Source organism: Gobio gobio, assembly GCF_949357685.1.
Source record: "Gobio gobio genome assembly, chromosome: 14".
Classification (NCBI taxonomy): Eukaryota; Metazoa; Chordata; class Actinopteri; order Cypriniformes; family Gobionidae; genus Gobio; species Gobio gobio.
The window spans coordinates 28,000,595-28,025,159 of record NC_137107.1 but is presented as its reverse complement, the minus strand read 5'-3'; the positions used below and the strand labels follow the sequence as shown (position 1 = coordinate 28,025,159).

Below are 24,565 nucleotides of genomic sequence, written 5' to 3'. Positions count from 1 at the left end.
TATATCAGAAGTTGAACATCTTTTCTTTTTCTTTTCTTTTTTTGGCCAATTAATCGGATCAAGTAACAGGAAAAAGAGAATGCAGTTAGTTGTTTTGCCATGGGAGGCGCTGCAGAGTTCTAGTTTCCTGGCAAGGGTTTGTAGTGTCTAAATGTTGGCTGGCAGTGGCAATATATAGTCATTATTATCCTCACCTTAATGCACATTTTGTTATTTTTATTCAATAATGAGTGCACAATCTGGGGGGCTTCAAACCTTAAAGGGTTACTTCAGTGATTTAGCATTAAGCTTTGTATTTAAACTGGGTCATTTATGTAGTAGAAATGTGAAATTATTTTTTAATTTGGTGCCTTCTAGACTGAGGAAAGACAGAAAATGTACTTTTGTCTCGTGGATGAAAGACAACAACTCCCAGAATGCACTTGCTTCGCTGCCCCCACGAGGCCACTCCGTACACCGTCGTTTTGATCTTCATAGTAATACAATCATTTCGTTCAGTTAGAGAATTAAAACTACAATTAAAAACTGAACGTGTCTTTTCACTAAAGTATGAGTGAGCCGAGCAGTATGAGTGAGCCGAACGAAAGTCACGGCACAGATGCAGCAGTGTCAGATTTCATTCATCACGAAGAGCTGAGCTGAGGTAACGTTAAGCACCAGTCTGGCACGTTTTCAGATCGCATATGGCAGCTAAACTATCACAGGAATTCATTGAAAAGTTGAAACACTCACTTTCCTCTGCATCGATCCGTTATGAATGTCTGTGCGGCCTTCTGTGTCTTACATTCTGTGCGTGAGATCTCTCCCCTGTGGGCGGGTTGATAACATGCGGAATAGCTCCATCTAGTGGCTGTAGTCTTTAGCCTCTGGCCAAAAAATCCTCCGATGACGCAAAATGACGATATTTGCGTCATCGGATGATTTTTTTCCAGAAATAAAATGCATAATTCTCTCGTCTCGGGGGGAAAGTACCAACATTTGAATATACTACCGGGTTTCTACTGATACAATGCCTAATGCTAAATCACTGAAGTTACCCTTTAATCAAAACACCTGGTCAAGGGCTCCAAAAGGGCCGAAGGGACGAAGCCCCCCCCCCCCCCCCCTACCTTTAAATTTGACACTATTTGTGGGGACAGCTATTTGTAGTGGTGTTCAATCCCAATCCCACAATGCTCCGCAACGAGTACAACCGATGTACGCTCAATGGCTTGATAATACCCATAATGCACTGTGAGAGTCACACGTCGAATGAATTCCCGCGTCTGACCAGAAGATGGCGCCCGCAGCTGAATCATCCATCCATCCATTTTCCAAACCACTGGTCCAAAGTGGGAACGGCGTAATATCATACAGTATAAATTCCTTTTTAATTGGTTATTACCTTGTTTAATTAAAGTTTATACTGCACATAGTTTCCATTACAGAGTTCAAGATAAATCTTTTCATCTTACTACTGCAGCTGCAAGTTTCAAATAATTATTAAACAGCGAGTACAAACTATGCAAAAGCGGCAGCCCTTCAGGCGCTTTCAGTTTTCGAATTCGCTCACTCATTTTCATTTACTCCCTCGAGTGAACTATATTAGTGGACTAATGTAGGGAATAGTGAATGAGGGTATAGGGGGCGACAGCCCAAGAATTTAGAAGCAGGTTGGAGCTAAACTCAGCAAAACGGTGGCCCTACAAAAACGGCACCACTGGATTAGATAATGAAGATGTATGAAAAATAGTCCCATCTGCACATCTCCAATATGGTGGATATTCTGTAAAAACAAAGCCGAAATAATAATAATAATGTCTGTTCTAATATAATAATGGATAACCATAGAATTTATAATATTTATAATGTGATCACTGATGATCTTAGATTTATTATTTGACAATATTTACTAATTTTTATGTTACAAAATGTTACAGATGAATGCGTATTGAATAAATGCATAAGACTGGTCATTTATTTTTCTTATGTGTTCATGAATTGCTGGGAGACAATTTTAAGAAAGAATTCTTATTACTGGGATTTTTTTGTTATACATACATTTTGATCTCCTGTAGACTCTAACCTCATGTCGCTCTCACACATTAAGGAAATGCTGTTTTGTGAAATGAACATTATGAACAATATATTGTTTTTAATCAGCCCATTAAACGGAAAACTGCGTTTGACCCCCCACCTTAGTGATCAGTCTCTTCAAAATCCAATATCTAGATCCTAGAAAACTTCACAATGCATTTTAAAGGAGCTCAAGAACAATACACTGAGGAAAGTGAACTTTTCTTCTGGTGGAGTCTTCTCTCAGTGATGAAACAGTAATGTGAGTGTTCAAACACAGCTGCATCCATACCCTGAGCCCTTGTCCCTCGCTCACTCACCCCTGGACACTTGCCTTTTATCTGCATACCCTCCATTACAAAGAAATGCACAGCTGTCACTCTGTTTCCCAGAAACCTAATACCTACGCAGACGCTTTTCAATCTCACAGTAGATGGGCAGTTTTGACCATGAGGTCATCTGGTCTGTGCACAAGACAGATTTCCCAGACGCATTGCAGCCAGGCGGCCAAATCAACAATTTAGTTAGTGGCTAAATTTCATTTGGCACCATAAAGGGCGTATGGATGAAATGCTGTCATGAATAATAGAAAAATGAAGATCATATCATGAATCACACTGAAACCTAATACAACGACAGGCTCTCAAAGTAAGGCTGGATGATATAGCTAATCCATTAATGCATATCTTTCAACAAATGAGCACATCATAATTATATTTATATTAATAGAACTTTTTGATAGAAATGACGTCTTCAGTGAACATTTCTCAACATTTGTTTTCAAATTAATCATAGAATCAGATTTGAAATAGATAGTAGTTTGTACTAATTCATTCTTATCAACTGTTCGGATCACAAAACAAATCTAATAAAATGCTCTTTAGGAAATGTTATGGCCGAACATAAATCCTCACAATATTCATAATGCTGTTTGTTATTTTAAATTGTTTTAATAAATCGTGAATATAATCCGTACTTTCCAATTCTTGTAATACCAACAGTTCCCTTATAGAGGCTGGAGAATATTTAATAGCATCAATCAGTCACGCACTATGCACGACTGCCTTGGTCAGCGTTTTATGCATTCCCAATAAATGTGCAGTAACAAAACTCAGCCAAACCTCTACCATTGCTTTCAAAAAGTGACTTCTCCAAATAACTTTTTCTAATTGAATTGGATGCTTGTCCCCATAATCTCACTGCCTCCCCAAACCTGTCTCCAGAGAAAAACAAAAGACATTACACATTTATTTCAGCTTAAAATGGGCGCTTGTTTGTCGGGTTTAAAAGCAAACTAATTACTGCAGAAACTGTGTCTCGCTCCTGACTATATTTGTGTACATCAGGCATGGTTTTCAAGTCGCAGTTGGACACCACCAAAGTGCATAGGCACGTTAGGAAGGGAACTAATTAAGGCTTTTCCACATCTTGGGCAAAAATACTGTCTGGAGACTGTCTTTCCCAATAACAGTAATGAGACAGAGAGATCTAGGGAGCCATGAGGAGCCTTCATTCTTACAAGCTAGGGTGAAGCTGTGCACTCGGTCCTCTGGAAGAGTAGACATGCTCTGTTCTGACGGCGAGGTCTGTGTTTTCTAAGCCTCTCCTCTTTGTTTCCCTGGCTGCTCGCTGTGATGCTCATTAGGATCCATAAACAATAGGAGCAGCTCTTCTAATGAGAGGCCTTCGAAACTGCCTGCCCATCTGCCGCCACACCCGAGAAACATTGTATTCTTACTAGTGACGGTGGGTGTGATCAACCTAGAGGAAGCTCTTTGAGAAACTCACGTCGCCTATTTCCTAAGGATATCATTTTTCTATGATGTTTACTGATTGTTCCGATTGTAATTTGCAGTTCTAATAGAATGAATAATGAAGGTTACATGACTTCTAGATGTGGAGATTGCAAAAACAGAGATTATAGCCGTCTCAAGCCAGGCTAGGGTTTCAGTGCGGCGCTGCAATTGTAGCACATCTAAGTGACAAAACGGAGATGCTTTCTTCCGACTAGATTATATTACAACTGTATTGTAGTAAGGCAACTTAGAGTGGAAGAAAATATTTGGGTCATTAATGAAATAGTTTTACCCAAAATGAAATGAAATAAACAAATAGTTTATTTGTAGAATATATTTACTCACTCTCATATGCGTTTGCATTCCTCCAAAACAAAAATTATCATACAAAATGTATTACTCACTCTCATTTTGTGCCTTTTGTATTCCACCAAAACATACATTAAAAAAAGTTTGGTGAGTAAATAATGACAGAATAGCAATTTTGGGTTAACAATTCCTTTCTAATTCTGTCTGTATGCTGATACACCAGGTGCAGAAGTGCAAAAATTTGAATGGGCGATGCATTTTAGACCGTGCACCTGTTTGACAGACTTGTTTATGCACCACGGGAAGGTTAAAACGAATGTTGCTCTGTGCTTTCCTCTCAACAGCATGCTTCAGAGATGAGGTGAATAACACTAAACTCACAGTTGTTACTCTACTGACACGGCTCTACATTGCAGCCACTCCACACCATCTGTCCCAGCCAGAAACAGACAAACGAATGAGGAGGCCTCCTAGCTGCAACGATCAACAATCACCTCCTTCAGCCTTTACAGCAATCTGCTGCACATCCATTGGTGTGGCACTAAATGGTTTTCAATCGTCATAGATTTTCCCCACCTGGACCAAGTTTAAAAATAATCAGTTCAATACACCCTAAGACCACCTGCCTTCAGTGCTGTTTAAGCTTAGATGGGACACATCTTTTATAGCTGGAAAGTAGTTTTTAAAGTGGTTTATTTTTGAAATATCATGTTAGTCCTAAAGTAACAGCAAGAACCTCAGCATCTGACATTTAAGACTGAAATGTTAAAAACAGAATGGAAAAATGTTATTTTAAAAGTCAGACATGGTTAGAGGACATGTCATGATATGTTCTTACCTTGTCCATCCAAAACAAATAAATAATATATGAATCAAGATTAATATGGAACAGAGGCCAGTAAGAGCTGTGTGAGTAAACCTCCCCTGGCCTCAAAAGGTGTAGCATCTGCAGTCTTTAGCATACTTGTTAGTACGCCCACCTCCCATGCTGGAAAAATGGGTTCAAATTCCGCTCAGAGCGGTGCCAGTAGAACCCGAGGGGTTACATTGGTGCCGTGACCCGGAAGCACACTTTTGGTGGACAACATAAATATGATTTCACACAAAAAGTGCTCAAAATGCACATAATAAGCATGTCTGGAGTATGTCAGAAAAGAAAACGAATTAAAAATATTTATATAAGACAACCATGTAAACTTGTTTTTAATTATTCAGTTTGGATGAAAGTACGGTGTATTATTTAAAGAAACTGAAGTAAACTAGCTAGAAAAAAATTATATATAAACTTTCTTTTTGTTTATTATTTGATACACAGACAGGTAGCCTAGCCTCTAGCACTACCCAAATCAAACACGAGTGTGTGAGAGTTTGCTGTCTTTTCAGTTTGCTGTCTTGTATACATATCGAAGTCTGACTGAAACAACATGATTGGAGCTGTTTTCTTGGTTGTGTTTGTTTTTTACCATTTACATGCGCATGTTATAGTCTATGTTAAACTTTCAAGACCATCAAGTTTATAAATGTAATACTTCTAAAAACAAATATAGTTGTCTTTGTATAAAAATGCCCACTTGTAACTTTGGAGCCGCTGCTATGACGCTATACAAACTACAATTCGAATCTGCTCAGAGTGTTGCGAGTAGAACCGGAGGGGTTACATATACATATATACTGCTTCTTTTTCTTTTTTTTTAATTATTAATCTTTCCTATTAATCAATGATTAATCTTTCCCAGCAACAAAGCATAGTGAACATGAAACCAGTGCGACACAAAATGTAACTGAAACTGCTGCAAGGCATTACACAATCTCAGCCAATGAGAAGGTATTGAATAATGTACATTTACACAGAGAATGATTTTGGACCAAAGCGATTAAAAGGTGGGTGTGGCAAGCTAGCAGAGAAATAAAAATGATGAGATACATAAATTGTTCTGTTGTCCATTGCTTCACACGATTGCACCTGATTAGGATGGAAAAGACTAACATTGAAGAGATTTTAAGTAGCCCATTTAAAATAAATTTTCATAATTTTTCATAATACATCATTTCAAAACTGCACTTTCTTTCTGTGGAGCATAAAATATTTTTTTTATTCATAAAATGGAAGAGAATAATCACCAAAACGGTTTAGTAACCATCATTCTTCAGAATATCATCGTTTGTGTTCTGCAGAAGAAATAAAGTCATATTTATAAAGTCAAACTGAATTTTTATTTTCGAGTGAACCATCCCTTTAAAAAAATAAGATACAGTGAAAGAAAACCTAGACCCTAATGCTGGCTTCTTAAGAATGCTGGCTTAAGAAGAGGTATGCACTGCTGCCAGAACTGAGAACATATATCGGTTATCTCTGGCTTCTCTTTCCTTTGTTCTTAAAACCTAAACAGATGTTCAAACCAAGGGGTTTGTGCCAGTGATCTAACAGATGCCCCTTCAGCTACTGTAACCCACAGGATACATGCAAGAATGTCAACCTTGTTATAAAAACATATTTTCCGAATACATAATCCACAGTAATGTTATCATACACAGCAAAGGTAATTTCATACATCCATGATCAAGGGGAGTAAGAAAAATGACTGTGTTGAGAGAGCAGACACTCTTTTTCCTCTTCTTTTTTTGCTTAAATCCCTAACCTTTGTTGAGCACTATGGTCCAGCCGAGTCAAAGGAAGAGAAGACTATTTTTGTTCGTTATCACCTAAAACCTCTAAACTCCTTGGAAAAGACAGTGATTTTACAGGAGTTAGTCTCTCAGCAGGCCCCAGTCAAAACAAGAAGACAAAATGAAAAGATGGATGAATAAATCACCCTGTTTGTTTTTAGCCCATGGCCAAGATTAATAGGGCAAATATTATGGATGTTTGGCAGCACGCATCAAGACTCTCACCTCAGCGGTCTTGTAATCAAAGAAACAAACCTACCGACAATTTTTCTTCTGTTAGATTGAACTGTCCTCTTTCAGTAACACTGAATCCCATACATTTACACTGATGGAGAGTAACTGACTAAAAAACAGTAAAGCAACTACATTTTTCTGTAGTGTAACAATACCTATCAAAGAAAAAAACTTAGCTTTGCCAGTAACAAGATACTTTTTCAACAACTAATGTGGCAAAAAAAAACTATATTGTTAATTTGTCACTGCTCTATTGCAAGCAAATAAAAACTCTTCTGGACGGTCTTCTCTCACTCATTTCATGTTAGAATTAATACATGAATCACAGATTAGTTTGAGATCATAATGAAGCTCATATATTATAGTACTACTTTCATCGCTATATTTATGATTTAGTTCTATTAACTAAAGTTTTTTAGAGTAATTTTATTTATATATTAAATGTACATTTAATGTACTGTGCAAGGATTCAAGGATTCAAATTCTGTGATTTGTTTACATGCCTGAACGAATATAAATATATTTCCTTGCGAAAGAACATTGCAGCCGGAGCTACTTCTCTCTGTTTATGTCTATGATGACGATTCACGCAGGGACTGTGCTCCTCCGCAGCGGTTCCTACCAGACCGGTCTGAAACAGTCCCAATATAAACACTTATTATAAGTGTACCATAATGATTCAGGGTAAGACAAAAACACGGTTTGGAAAATGGATTCATGTTGTACATTCTCATGATAAAAATTGTGTAAATCTTAAACACAAAAAAAGTCACGGACAGCAGCTTCTATATTTTAAGCTACTTTTTATATTAACTAGTAATATAGTTATGCTTTTCTAAAAGGGTGGTTTGACTGTGGTATGACAATTTTAAATAATGTGTAGTTTATAGCTTGGCAAATTACAGTTTTGAAGCAGCTTCCCCAACAATGGTATTGAAGCATGAACACTTTTGTCTGGCTGTGATTCAGGTGAAATGAAAGACGGATGACGAGAACAACGAAAGCACAGGAAAAGCAATCAAAGGTGAGGAGGCAATCACAGTGGCGACATCAGACTCTCCATATTCAACTGAATTGCCTACTATGGGAGCAATTGATTATGTCAACAGCCACATGGCTTTGTGGGAAACTGTTGGTAGGGAATGAATTACCGCACACTGGAACCACTCTGAATAGCCCGAGTCTCTTTCTACGATTTCATACAAGTAGCAAATCAAATGTCATGGCCATGTATTCCTACATTTGCAACCTGGGAATAGATTTATGGATATAAACATGCAAATTAATTGCTTTGAGAATCCAGTCAAAAACACACAGAGGTTTTCAACACAGCTGAGAGAACGCAAATTCATCACTGGCATGCTACACGGGCAACAATGCAATGGATCGAGCTTGCCAATAAACTGACCACAACTCTCAAAAAAAGAATCTTGGCAGAAAATATTTGTGCTTGAAATTCGGTACTTTCTTGCAACATGCCCTGGAGACCAGAATGCTCTTTTGCATGTGGATTGATCAGCCATGCCATAATTTTTACTTCGTTGATGCCTATGAGTGTAAAGATGCGGATGCGTGTAGCTTGGGAATATTGGTTAGTAATGAGAGCGGTTGCAGTAGTACTCCGATGCCATACACATTTGCAATGAATGGTGGTCTGTGAGTAAAGCATACGCCTGAAGGCTGTAAAATCACTGCAGTTTAAATTAGAATCAGGTTTGTCTGATCTGATTACATCAGCACGCCTGTGGCAGAATCAGATGTAATACTGTGTTTGATAAGCAGTGGGAGACATACAAGCAGCCTTGTTCAAACTTAAAGCACCCAACCAGACACAGCGAGAACGAAGGAGGATATTTTTAGATTTCAAATGAAAATTTAGACCGAAATTTGCTAAAAATATTCATATCAGACTGCTTTATTTGGACTTCAAGCCATATCTCTAATTCAAAGCTACTGTCTTTGTATTTGCTCTTGTACTTTGGCCCTCCAACTACCCTGCTCTCACTCTTTTGTCTCTTCTCAGGTTATTATTCTTTAAATTTAGGCCAGCGCTTGCAGGGTTTCCAGAATGTTCTTTTTGAACATGGCTCAGAGGCTCCCCACTAAAAGAACCATGGGTCTTCCACAGGCAAGCAATTCATTATTAACATCAGTTAAATGTTGTGATATAGAAACATTTATGAGACAGTCATTTTAAAAATCCCACTAAGACTTGCATTTAGCAGTAGATTTTATTTTTTTAATAATTTATTAATAATTTATTTTTATTATTTGATTGTATTTTTTATTTTTATTTTTCAGAAAATGTTAATCCAAATAGACTGCTTAAACATTGTGATGCCAACTGTACACTGGAAATAAAATAACTGTTTACTATTTAAATATATTTTGAAATGTAATTTATTCCTGTGATGGCAAAACTCATTTTCCAGCAGCCATTATTCCAGTCTTCAGTGTCATATGATCCTTCAGAAATCATTCTAATATGCTGATTTGGTGCTCAAGAATTTTTTTTTAACATTATTAATGCTCAAAACAGTTGTGTTAATATTTTTGTGGAAACCGTCAGCCATGGCTCATCTGTATGGGCAGGTAGGGCAGAGCCCCACCAAAACATTTATCCAAACATAGACCTCTATATACACTGAATACTAATAAATGTGTTCAGCATTTAGCTTAAAGTGAGCAGGATATATTAAAATGAAGCGCATGGATTCTGCAGACATGTGTTCATGATACTAAGTGGGGCAGCCAGTCTCTGAGCCCTTCCCAGCTCTACAAATGTCCATTTTAAATCTGTGGTGAAAAATGGAACAGCAGTGTGCTCTCATTGAGAGCCATTGGGGCAGATTTCTGGCTGCTCCACTTATTTTCACGTGATGTTACCTCACGTAAACCTCGTTCCAGACCAAGACGATATCAGTCCACTTCAGATATGTGTCTGCATCAGGTCAGTAACTAGTTGGCATGTCTGTTCTTTCTACGGAGAGTAGTGTATCAAATTAAAGGTTCAGTGTGTAAATTTTAACGTCATATAGTGGTGAGGTTGCGAATTGCAACCATCCACCGCTCACCCCTCCCGTTCGAAGCACATAGAGAAGCTACGGTGGCTGACACAGGACAAAGATGTCGTCGTCTGAGACAGCAGAGAGTAGCTAGCGCTCTGTAGAGCAGTTTGTCTGTTTAGGTCTACTGTAGAAGCATGGCGGTGCAAAACGGCGACTTCACTGTAAGGGGAACCGCAGTGTATGTAGATAGAAATGGCTCATTCTACGGTAATAAAAACATATCGGTTCATTATGTAAGGTCCTCTTAAATATAACGCAGTGCACTTTTAATGAGATTATAAATCATTTAATTTAACCATGCTCATGTGAATAGATTTTATATACCTTAGTTCTGTTGTGTTTGTTTTAGGTTTGTTCTAAAAAATAGACATGAGTTTGTTTTCATCACTGGAATTCCTACACAACTTGTAATATTCTAAAACAACATTCGGACACAATAAATACTAAGGCAATTCTATACGTTTGTCGTGTATAATAAAGTCTGTCAATCATCATTAGAGTGCCACAATCAGGCTGAATAACGCAAAGACATTAGAACCAGAATTCTCGGTGTCTGATGTGTTCAGCGATTAGAATATAAAGCTTACAAAATGTTTATCATAAACTAGCACTAAGACCCAGAATCTGCCCTACCTAAATGTATGGTCAGCAGCCGCTACTGGAAACAGTGATCCATTTTTTTTCAAGATTCATTGATGAAAGTTCAAAATAACAGTATTTATTTAAAATAAAAGTCTTTTCTAACATCGTAATTGTCTTTACTGCCACTTTCATTCAATGTAATGTGTCACTGGTGAATAAAAGTAATAATTTCCTACTTGAATGGGGACTGAAAAGTGACATTAATTTATTTTAATGTTAAGGTTTTGACCTCATTTCAACATTCTGGTGCTCACACATTCTATACAGTATTATATCTCACTGCACCACGGAACCAGTTTGTTCGTTTGAGAACTGCATCATCATTGCACAAGCACTATTATGCCAAAATCCGATAATGTATTGAGCTCCTAACTGCTTAAATCAAACCGATTACGATGTGTTGCAATCACATATCACATTTTGAAGATTTGCTTTTTGCATTAATTTGGTATAACACAATTAGAACACAATTTTTTCCTCGTCTCATCTTGACATTCACTAAAGGGGTTGACTCTGAATGGATAAAGCTGTGAAAATAGTCTTATAATTATTCTGCTTACCGCAAATAGAGGGAAACTGTAACCTTGTGAAAGTGCTTTGGGCTGCTCTTGTTTGAAGACAGTGTGGTAAGGAACTCAAAGTATGCGCAGACTTTGTTTTTGGTGGTTTTAACCGGAAATCTACTCCAAATTCCTTGAAGTGGGGTACAATAAAGTTGAATCTTAGATATGAACGTCTCTGGGCTGCAACATCTGAATGTTATTAACATTACAAAAGCCTACAGAATAGCTAGACCGTGTAATGCATGTTAAATAGTTCATGTTTTTATTTTATAAATATAATAAACAATCAAAAATAATGCTTCATGCAGAAGAACTAACAGTGGTGAATTCAAATACAGTAGTCCGAGTCACTGTTCTATGATGTCATGATGACCGTTGCTTCGCATTACATCATAACAGATGAGTCATTCAATGGGATTAAGGGATTTTCAAGCTGCACCTTAAAGGTGAAGGGTGTAATTTCTGCACCCCCGGAGACACCAAACTTGAACTGCAATCTGTTTGTTTGAGCCAAGGAAGTCTATAATACTTGGAGAAAGGCATGCATTAGTGTTCCTATTCATCTCAATGGCAGTTTCTCGGCTAGCACAGGCTCCCCTGGATGTATGTGATGTGAAATATTTCATCTTTGCTCATGGGCACTCAGTTCTGGCTGGGCACTTTAGTTCTGCACTTTTAATGCTTCAAAAATTCAACCATGTCTCAACAATGCAAAAACCTACTCTCGCTTAATTATAATTGTGCATTTAAATGTACTTATTGACTCAACCAATGGAGTAAGTTTTGAGCGTGTACTTGTTTGAGAAATAGCAGATGGGTAGAGTGTTTGTAAGCTGTCTGAAAACCGCCCGTTTTTTTACAATTCTGTTTGGTGCCATTAGCGGTACGAAAACAACACGCTTTAACTTTCCAAGTCAACAAGAACGAGCAAGGCAGATAGGAAGAGCGGCAAAGAGTTGTGTTTCTGGTTTAAGTGAGGGGGGAGTAAGACAATGTTTACACTCCTCAAAGTTGCCTCTCAGCCTGCGACTTTAGGAGGCCCTTCTACTTGAATTAGGAGGAATCCTTTCAGAGATGGGCTGCAGGGATCAGGGGGTGGCTTTTCAGCATGACAAAACCAAACCCATTTCCCTCCTTTTTTTTTCTTCTTCTTTTTTCCCTCCAACACTCTACAGGACGCCTTCGGAGCTTACACAATGCAAATCAGTCTGAGCCCCTTTCAGAGAGTGATTAATATGCATAGACAGCCCATCTTTATCAAACAGCACAAAATAGAAAACAACTGGAGAACATTTGGGATGATTGGATTTCAGTCAGCTTGCGCAAAATAAAATTAATACATTTTACAATAAGGAGTCACAGTGTGAACAGTACAGAATGAAAGCATGTTTTTTTTTTTTTTGATATGGAGAAACATCCAGAGATCCTTCCGCAGGGGGGCAAATCTCAGATCACAATTCCTTTCAGCTCTGATTTCATTTGACGCTTATGTTTTCATTGGCATACTCTTAGTAAAGCAGTACCACTGAAATTCCATAAAGAAGGACTCTGAGTCTTTTTTTCCGAGAGAAGAGGTTCAGAGGTGGACCTCTTACCCATAGAGATAAAATATCTATTCAATTTTAATGAGACTTTTAAGAGTAGTGATAAATTAATTCTATTATAACAAATCATCATTCAGCAGGCATATATTCTCTGAAAGACTGTCATTCATTTATGAGCAATAAAGAAGACTGTCCTTGAGTTGAAATCAGTTGATTTAATTATGGTATATATATAATTTATTATAAATATATACCTACTGAGACTGTTATTAAATGATGAGTTTAACAGTTTTAACATCTTAAATACATTCTAAAATAACCAAAATATCAACAAACATCAAATTTGAACAAAATTCACTTCACTCTACAATAATAGTAATAATAATAATAAAATTACATTATATAATATTTTTGAAAGAAGTCTCATGCTCATTAAAAAAATTATATGGTGATTTATTATCAACAGTTGTGCTGCTTAATATTTTTTTATAATATATAATATTTTATTAGATTATATAATTTTGTATCAAATATATAAACAAATAAAGGGAAATCCTGCACACTATCAGTACTTACAAAAATTATGAAAACTTTTTATTAGCAACGTTTTCGGTCTCATGACCTTCATCAGGCATATATATATATACATATATATATATATATATATATATATATATATATATATATATATATACATATATATATATATATATATATACATATATATATATATATATATATATACATATATATATATATATATATACATATATATATATATATATATATATACATATATATATATATATATATATATATATATATATATATATATATATATATATATATATATATATATATATATATATATATATATATATAAAGTTTTCATATTTTTTGCAAGTACTGATAGTTATGTGCGGGATTTCCCTTTATTCGTTGAGATTTTTGGATTTGGTTATCATTTGTACTACGCACCTATCCATTACCTACAGGTGTGTAATGGTAATTGTGCATTATCAAATATATAAAACATTTTTCTATGGTTACTGTAACAGCCAATATATGGAGAGTGGAGAGCAAAGTAGTTTTAATCTCTCCCACTACTTTCACTAGCTTTGAACTTGCCACAGGAGGTGGAGTTCCAGATGTTCACCATCTTGCAATGGTTTCTTTATTTTCCTTCAAGTCTTAACTAATCTAATACATTGCCCTCCTCTTGAGGTCAGGGACATGTACAATATTTAAAGCTCACCAAACTTCATTTATTTCTTTTTAAAGTACTTCAGAGGCTGACTTTTAAGACCTATTTGTCTCTTTATACTTTTAATACGCTGAAGCACCGCCTGAAGAAACAGTGTATTTGTGATGTGGGTTTAAGGGTATTTATCTGTATTCAGCACACGCAAAGCGCTCTCTGTTAACATCAACATGTCAGCACCATACAGCAGCATGTGCCTCTACAACAATCACTTAGTGATATATAAAGATAAGGAGTGGCGGAGAGGGAGAGAAAAAAAGAATGACAGCTGCAGGTGTTCAGTACCGTTACACCTCAAAACAGCATTGTTCAAACACACACATGCGCCCGACAATATAACTGTACTGTAAATAAAAGTAAAACACTAGGCATTAATGACAAATTAATAAACTCCATCATTATTCAAATAGGGCACAGGTTTAAAAAAGGGCCATGCACAGACTCACAGAACTGCACTTTTTAACATCATGCCCTAATTATACACAAATTAAGGACGCCTTCTATAACCCGCCAAACACACCAGGACAGAGTCCCACAGCTGCTAGGAAGAACCTCAAACCTGCTGCAAGGTTTGTAAAGTCCTGCCACGACAAAAGGGCAACCAGTGGGATAGGACCACCGACTGAAACATAACATCATGCCTGTGCATCATGCATACAAATCATAACCACTCATTACACTAATGGCTATCACTGTACAACCCCATTCCATTTCACCATGCACTTCACTAAATATATATTGGACATACATTGTACATTATATTATAGTTATAATACACCGATCAGGCATAACATTATGACCGGTGAAGTGAATAACACTGATTATCTCTTCATCACGGCACCTGTTAGTGAGCGGGATATATTAGGCAGCAAGAGAAAATGTTGTCCTTAAAGTTGATGTGCGTAAGGATTTGAGCGAGTTTGACAAGAGCCAAATTGTGATGGCTAAACGACTGGGTCAGAGCATCTCTAAAACTCTAGCTCTTGTGGGGTGTTCCCGGTCTGCAGTGGTCAGTATCTATCAAAAGTGGTCCAAGGAAGGAAGGCGACAGGGTCATGGCTCAAGGCTCATTGATGCACGTGGGGAGCGAAGGCTGGCCCATGTGGTCCGATCAATCAGACGAGCTACTGTAGCTGAAATTGCTCAAGAAGTTAATGCTGGTTCTGATAGAAAGGTGTCAGAATACACAGTGCATCACAGTTTGTTACGTATGGGGCTGCATAGCCGTAGACCAGTCACCCATGGAGCAATGGAAGAAGGTGGCCTGGTCTGATGAATCACGTTTTCTTTTACATCACGTGGATGGCCGGGTGCGTGTGCGTTGCTTACCTGGGGAACACATGGCACCAGGATGCACTATTGGAACAAGGCAAGCCGGCGGACGCAGTGTGATGCTTTGGGCAATGTTCTGCTGGGAAACCTTGGGTCCTGCCATCCATGTGGATGTATCTTTGACACGTACCACCTACCTAAGCATTGTTGCAGACCATGTACACCCTTTCATGGAAATTGTGTTCCCTGGTGGCTGTGGCCTCTTTCAGCAGGATAATGCGCCCCGCCCAGATCTCAATCCAATCGAGCATCTGTGGGATATGCTGAACAAACAAGTTCGATCCATGGAGGCCCCACCTTGCAACTTATAGGACTTAAAGGATCTACTGCTAACATCTGAGTACCAGATACCACAGCACACCTTCAGGGGTCTAGTGGAGTCCATGCCTCGATGGGTCAGGGCTGTTTTGGCAGCAAAAGTGAGACCAACACAATATTAGGAAGGTCATAATGTTGTGCCTGATAGGTGTATGTATATCTGTGTTCCATATCTGTCACAAAACCACTGCACTAGTTATGTTGTTATGACTACAAATGTGATTTGATCTAATAAAATATATATAAACAGCTGGGCAAATAGTATGAGATAAATAACTTTCATCATTATTTATTTCATCATTATTTATTTATTTTGTATCCTGGGCATCTCTTAATGATGTGTATGTGTGCCAATATGTATGTGCACAATGCCAATCCTTTGACAATGTAAAGCTTCTGTTTTGCCATGAGAAAGAGAGGGGGGTTGGGGGAGAAGGGAAGGGGGAGGGGGTGACAATATAATTCATTCCCGCCCAAGTCTTAGTGTCTGATTGGCTGGAAATGATCATCCATTTATTCAAATCATTTACAGAATATTCAAGTGAAACATTTTTGGAACTGTTCCATTTATCATTCTTATGAATGCATGCACTCATAAATTACACTTCCACTTGGTTTTCTAGGCTGCTTATAAACAGACTTTCATTATACATGCATGAGAAGTGTAACTTCAGTCTTTAAAGGGACAGTTCACCCATTTACTCACCTTCGTCTTATTCCAAACCCGTTTGACTTAGGCTACTTACAACTTAAGCAAAATGTTAGGAACTGACAGCCTCAGTCACCGTTCACTTACATTGCATCTTTTTTCCCATACAATAAGATTGAATAGTGACTATGACTCACTATGCCTCACATCTTCTTATGGTTCCACTGAAGTAAGTAAGCAGGTTTGGAACAACTTGAGGGTGAATCAATAATATAATCATTTCCAAAATGTTTTTTATTGAACTATTACTTTAATAATCACAGGATAAACTCATCCAAGGGTAATGCAGAGATGTTCAAGCCGCTCGAGTCAACACGAGCGCTCTCAGCTGCGCCTCAGCACCACCGCGACCATCCCAAATATGAATAACGTTACACGGATGAAAACACCAACACACATTCAAAATACCAAACAATAAACTTTAACCTGCTCATGTGACGCTTAGATGGTGATACGTTTACACAGCACACGAGCTAGTTGTTGTTTTTTCTGTCTCCCCAACACAAATCTCAAAGGAGCCAGTGCGCAGTAGGCTAATGTCCACACAACCATATACAAACAAGACGATTTCGCGCACTTAATTAGAATATCAAGAATCACCCCTTAAAAGTACTATTCTTTTTACACAGAGATTCGAGACTTCACATCCCACATAACTGGTGCCAGTTTGGCAACACATGGTACCAGTTTGGCAGGGATGATAATAACAGAGTTTGTTTTATGAAACGGACCACTAGATATAAACCGAGGCAGTTCGCAAAGCTGCATCATTGAATGAACCAGCGTGAACAGCCTTGCATCCTCATCCTTACGCGCACTATACAACAGTTCATGTGCTGTGGAGACAACGCACCAGGACAGAGGGGGACAACAAGGATGCGAAAGGATACAGTCTAACAGTGCAACTGATACAAGTGCATCTTACCTGCATAACCAAAGAAAAGCAATGTCCAAATGAGATCCCTTATCTGCAGCATTGCAATCTCTTCCAAAGGTAGGCTCCGTGTAGAATAGGTAAGGAGAGTTGGTTCAGTAATGATCTAAATGACTACGATGCTTTGTCCCTGTTTCAGGTTGCTGTGATATCATGAATTGGTCCTCAGCCGTTGACACAGAATGCGCTCCGAGCAGCACAGCGAATGAGTGACAAGAGCCACAGCACACACAACACGAATTCATCCGCCGGCGCGAGCGTATGGAGCGAGCTGGAAACACGGGCATAAGCTAGTGCGCGCACTTCATTCAGTGTGGTGGTGCTGCAAATCACAAACAGCAGATGGTGCGCTCGGAAAATCTCGTCATGGACTGCCGGGGTTATTTGGATTAGGAATTCTAATAAACTTGACAATGGTTACCGGTATTTCAAAGGCGGGTTTTGTTTCCCCTCACCAGACTCATATATAATGTGTGCTGGTGTATTGCAGCTGCAGTAGGCCTAGCCTACTATTTTTAATCTCAGTGTTCACCTATTAAGCGTCCGAAAGCAACTGCGACAAGAAAAAAATGTAAAAGGAAAAAAAAGAAGAAAAGAATGCTACCTATTTCACTCTTAAAATGTATTTACTGCATATCTACTGCATTTTTATTTTAATACAAAAAAAAGCTCCCAAGTAGAATATATGGCTAAAATAGTGTGTGGTGTGCAAGTTTAACGAATTGACAAAACAAAAACAAAAAAATTATGTCATAATTTAGCCTGCTCATTCTTTCTTTCTTTCTTTCTTTCTTTCTTTCTTTCTTTCTTTCTTTCTTTTTTTCTTATTTCTGTGAAACATAAAAAAATATATATTTTGAAGAAAAATAAAAGTCTGAATAGTCTGGGCCGTAGAATCTCAAGAAAATTATCAGTATATTATTTAAACAATTAATACAATATTATTAATTATTTTTAACTAGGCTACTACTCCAAAGGCCGTAATACAATTCACACCTAACTTTTTCAGCATGATGCCAATATATTGAAGATGCTAAATTGCAAAAGGATATTGGATATCGAGGTATTAAAGACAAAAAAGGAAAACCATTCATATCTTGGAAAACCATTGTTTGATTTAAATAAAATTATTTTTGGCAATAGAACCCGAATGAATTTAAAATTAATGTAGGCTACTATATTTCTGATCAATACATTTTCTTTAAACGTTTGCATTTTGAGATTAATTTATGACACTAAATAATAGTCTCCTGTGAATTGTATACCATTTATTTCTGTATAAAATAATGTTTATTTAAATATTTTTACATTATACATTTCAGTTAAAACTGTATGTGTACATTAAAATGAAAATAAATTAATACAATTTAATATATAGTATAACCACTAAATGGCAGCATAGCCCTATTTTTAAACAGGGTTAAAAACAACTCTTATTACAGAAAACAATGTTCAGATTGATAACAAAATTGTTCAAACATAATCCTTTTATCGGTGTAGCATTGGGATACATTGCCACAATAAGAAATTTCTTAGGCCTTATCTTTTAATATCAATTTGAGAAACAAAATAAAGGCATATAACCAGTTCATGTGTAGTGCCCTGGCAATATAGTTTTATATAATTTGTTTTATTAGGTTAATAAAAAAAATGCAATTACCTTAACAAATACTTCCGGAAGTACAACATTTTGAGATGTAAATAATACATTTATAATCACTTGAAACTGACCTATGACATCCTGTCACATGCAGTTTATTTAAATTTAAATGATTAAATGGATGTGGCTATGTGGTTCACATTCAAATGACTTTGACATAGTCTTTTTACATTTACCGGCTTTAACCCTTTAGGCGCCAGAGGTTTTTTCCTAAAACGTTCGATTTTGACATCTTAATTTCAAAAGGCTTTATCTTAAAAGTGATAAAAGATAGAGACTTTCTGTAAATTAGAGAAATATTAAGGATGACCCAAAGTTTATGTAGGGATTACATTTTCCCATCTAATTTGCATATTATGACGTCATATGGTGGTGGCCATCTTGGATTATAGAATGTTCATGAAAAGTCACGTTTAAATGATAAAATGCAGCACTTCTTTCCCCCCAAAATGTCCCTCACCTTCTGTATGCTACATTGCACAATAACGAATGCTCAGGTAAATAGTAAATAGTAAACAAACTGTGTAAATCATTACTAATAAATGGTAGAAACAAATCGAATGCATGTAGCGGTTGGCCTTTTGCTGTAGAGATTTTCCATTTACTACATACAGTAGGCACTCTGATTCCATGTATGGGGCACATATATATTATTCATATCATATGACACACAAACACAAGTAGACAAGACCTGTTTAGTTCAAAAGCTCACCACGGCAAGGCACAGATCATGAGTGAGATGACGAGACAAGACGAGAGACAGACGAGACAAGTCGAGAGACAATGTTAATTTTTTTTTCTTTTGCTGTAGAGATAATGACTCCCTATCCATCCAGGTGACATTTCTGTAGTGTTTCATGGTGTGGTACCTCCCAATCCAAGGCACAACACAAAGACCCACCCCACACTGCCTGCACATGTATTTTGTCTGATGGCGGCCTTTAGGGCGGGTCCGATCAGAACAAACTACACAATCTGGGTAACCATCAGCCTGGCAGATAAAGTGGCGCATAGTGAGTCTCTTTTGCAAGTCTCCCTGTGAGGACGACTTTCGGCCTTTGTTGCTCTCTATCCTGGAGAAGGCTTCCAGTGTGAGGATGTAAATGATGTGGGCATTCACCATGCTTACACTGAGAATGGCATTGAAAATGTTGTACCATTTGCTTGACCTATGGGGAAAGAGGTAGGTCTTCATTCTCTGGTCTGTTGTGTCGAAACCCCCCATGAACGAATTGTAGTCATCAACACAAACAGGCCTATTTATCTCCCTATAGCCACTATCAGTGTGTTTGGTCCTGATGCGCTTTCTGACACATGTGTTGGAATGCAGTGTAGAGAGCATTGTGAGGCGCTTTGTATCATGCCACGCACAAGCTAGCATTTTCCCCTTCCTCATGAAGACTGGGTCATCTCCCTTGCTCAACGGTAACTGTTCACAGGTGAGGCCCTTTGGCATCCCCTTCCTCTTACTGCTGACAGTCCCACACAAACCCGAATCATTGATTGCCAGCTCATCAGCTATGGCTGGCGAGGTGTAATAGCTGTCCATGTACACCTCATGCCCTTTCCCTGTGTACGGGGCCATCAGCTCACGGACAATAAGGTGTGTAGCACTGAAATCACTTGCATTAGGCCTACTTTGTCCAGTGTACATGGACCAGTGTAGCACATAGCCTGACTTGGCTTCACTCAGAACAAATACTTTGTAGCTATATTTGTCTGGTTTGTTTGGGTTGTACATTTTTAGGGTTGATTTCCCTTTGAACGCAATGCTCATTTCATCCAATGACAGCTGCTTAGATGCATTGCTGAAAACCGGGGGATGACCAAATGGATGATTGGGCGGATTTTGAATAGCCTGTCATACACTCCTCATTATTGGTGAAGTGAAGGAAAGACAAAATCATCTCAAATCTATTCCTGGACAACACCTTGCCAAATCCAGGTGTTGCTGTTGGCCAATATTCAGCCCAATAATCCTCCAACTCTGACTTCTCTACCAGACCCATACTCAAATGCAGAGAAAAGAAGGCTTTCATTTCACTGACAGTTGATGAAAGTCAGACCATTGATGAAATCTGGAGTGTGGCTGGAGTTGATGGGAGACTAAAAACTGATGGGCGTAGCGATTTGTCTCATTTACAAGTAAATTCCAGAAATTATCAGAGAGAAAGAGTGATAGAAAATCTAGGGGCGAATTGGCATTGGAGAGTTATCTTTCCCCCAGATATCCAATTGGCTGATCAAAGGGTGTGATTCAACTTTGGTACTCATCCTCATTGGCCAAGTGCTCAAAGCCGGCATTCCCATCAGCTTGCGATAGACTATGCATAATAGCCCCTCTGCCCCAAGTCACACCGCCTCTGCTCCTGCTACAAATAGCGAGGCCAGATCTGCCTCGTGCGTGCGACGAGTGTGCACAGCTCGGACTACTGTCATTGTCATTGCGACTACCCACCCTGCTCTGATAAAATGGCTCACTAGCTCCGCTTTTGTTCGCACTGATTCAATGCGCTCTTGCTCGAAGATTTTGTTTAGAAGCGTGACGTTTTTTTGAGTCGGGTATGAAGTATGACATTTCTGCCATCTAGTGGAGGGGAGGTTGAACGAAATTTGACACCCTATTTGACAAAATCGGCCGTTTTATTCAGTGCCGTATCTTGTCAAGTAAACTCGACCGTGGCGCCTAGAGGGTTATGCATATTGCCCTGAAGTTGGCCCAAAGTTACAGAGATGGAGGTGGAGGTGGCACTGGGGCTTGGACCTGTCATCGCTGCTTGCAGCTATATTTTGATTTAACTTTGCTTTGTTTTTTTATTTAAGTGAATATAATGTATGAATTTGAAGAAATCTAAAGATTCAACAATGTACTTGTTTGATTGTAACATGTAACGTGATTGTAAAGCTCTTTGGGTGTACAGCACAGTGGTATATAAATGCCTCATTTCAATGTACTTATTGTAGGCTTCAGATCTCTTTTTGGTGACAGAGGTGAAAGCAAGGATAGATGGTTTGTGATTTGCCAATGTCCTGGTTTTGTCCCATAAAAAGGTCAATAACAATAATTCCCTACTGACAAGACAGGAGTTGCATGAGGAGAGCATTGCTTCAGACTTATCTCAGTAATTTGTAGCCGAGTGTGAAACTGCATTCCATGAACTGTCAGAGGTTAGAAAGAAGAGGGCTCCTCCATCTCCGTTTTCAATCAGAATCCTACCCAGCGAGGTGAAAGCATTGCGAATTCTTCCACACACTGCTATGGTGGATCAACATTCACTATGGAATGAGCCTTTTAAGGATATAACTTAAATTGCCCCTCTGCACACTAGAGAAAAGAGAAAAATGCAGACATAGTTTGCCTCTTTCATCACAGAGAGTGATGGGGAGGAAAACGGCAGCCTGGGTTCACAGCTCTTCAGGGAAAATGTTTGTTTATTTTTTAAACTTCAGAACGTCTTATTAAGTGCAGTTAAAAAAAAACAAAAAAACATACTGTGTACTCCTCAATGTATAAATGACAGGGAATCTACATTTTCAGAATTAGAATGATTTTTGAAGGATCATGTGACACTAAAGACTGGAGTAATGGCTGCTGAAAATATAGCTCTGTCATCACAAGAATGATTTACATTTTTTAAATGTTTTAAAATAGTAAAATTCGAAACCATATTAATAGTTCACAATATTATGTTTTTTATTGTATATTCGATCAAATAAACGTAGCCTTGGTAAGCATTAGAGACTTTAAATATCTTATTGAGTTATTATTTAAAGGGGACTTATTATGCCCCTTTTTAGAAGATGTAATATAAGTCTCAGGTGTCCCCAGAATGTGTCTGTGAAGCTTCAGCTCCAAATACCCCACAGATAATTTATTTCACCATATTGTAAATGCACATTTTTGAGTGGAAGGAAAAACATGTTGTTTTCGTGCATGTATCTTTATATGCAAATGAGCTGCTGGTCCCCACTTTCATAGTGGAGCATTTACAACTCTTGCCTCAGGCTACATCTACACTAATCCGGATACATTTGAAAACAGAGTTTTCATCTAAAAATGCTCCGCATCAACGCTATCGTTTTCAATTGTTTTCCAAAAGTTGCTCATGCACACAGAAACGTCTGAAAACGCTTACATCCCCTTACTGCGCTTGAGTAAATCCTAAGGCGCTTCGACCAGCGTCATTTCCGTTTATTTATTTTCAGGCTCTTTGAAACGTCGCAGGAGTTTTTTAAATGGGCCGACAGTGAGGTGGAGTTGCTGCTGCGAATAACACAGGAGTATAAAGTTGCAAAAGCATGCGAGAATATAGACTGGGAGACGTGCCAAAAAAACTGCTGTACACTGTCGTTCACCATCTTGGTTGAATTGATCATATGACTGCATCACATGACTAAAAATGCGTCATCGTTTTCAAAAGCCTCCATTTTCAAAGTCCACACTACACGAAGACGCCGTTTTCAAATTTATCCACTTTGGAGAGGCTTTCAAAAAGCTACATTTTCATTGACTTAAAACGCTGTCTCGGTGTGGATGGAAGGCCAAATCGGAGAGAAAATAAAGTATTAGTGTGGTGAACATGGCCTCAGATACTCTGCCAAAAACACATCTGTTTGGTTTTGATTATCAACTCGATCGTTGTCAGGCTCACGTGACATTGCAGTTCTTCATCATCATGCAGACATTTTAAAGCCATATCAGTCTAAACTTCTGATATATGGTTTTCTGAGTGTACACATCCAAAGCACATGCACAGAAAGCTGGCTGTCAGACAGCATGTCCTCTGAGTATTAAACTAAGTTCCATGTCTTAAACTGTCAAAACACACAAAGTTCACATAAACAAAGTTGGTTATGTCTGGGAACGTAAACAGCAAGTAAAGAAATCGCATGTGTATATTAGATCTGTGTATTAAAGTGAAAGCAGTGTAATATATATACCTACTGTTATACTATATGCTGTATGAATCAAACAACAAAAGAAAAACATAATTCCACTCACTGCTCTTGATTGAATAACTTAGCTTTCCAGTTTTTCTCAGTTGCTTTGGTACATTTCTCAGATCAGAATTGAAATCCTCAAAACTACCTGTTCAATCTTCACATCCTTGTGTCACTTGTGCACATCAAAAAAGCTGTTTCTCATTTCTTTGAACAAGTTGCAAATGCTTTGATACATCCATGCAAATGATTATGTACAATTCTCTGCTGTTTCCTACATTATCAATTGCGTATGTCATGTTGACCAAAATGTATTATAATGGTTCTCTGTTGAATAGTCTCACCCCCCATAACATTTAGGCATTAGTTCATAGCATAAGTATTTATATGCAAAATGTTTGAACAAGTTGTCATAATATGTCAAGAATATTTCTATACATTTCCATTAGACTTTTTTTCTAAAGATATTTGTTGTGATGTGGATGAGAATTTGTGGCCCAACAGACAGGAACATCAGGAGGTGTAGGCAGAC

The 24,565-nt window shown here is 37.9% G+C and overlaps 1 protein-coding gene across 5 annotated transcripts in view; it reads right to left on the bottom strand.

The window, feature by feature from the left end:
• The window catches only part of ncam1a (neural cell adhesion molecule 1a), a 272,664-nt gene extending 254,859 nt beyond the window's left edge, over positions 1-17,805 (bottom strand). For 4 of the 5 annotated variants that reach the window (XM_079834796.1, XM_079834797.1, XM_079834795.1 and 1 more), the window contains exon 1: positions 17,424-17,646. In XM_079834796.1, coding sequence (XP_079690922.1) covers positions 17,424-17,475 — 52 coding nt within the window. In that variant the 5' untranslated portion in view covers positions 17,476-17,646. Of the gene's footprint in view, positions 1-17,423 lie in introns of all 5 variants that reach the window. The other variant, XM_079834798.1, reaches the window with a different exon arrangement.
• Positions 17,806-24,565: the final 6,760 nt, after the last annotated feature.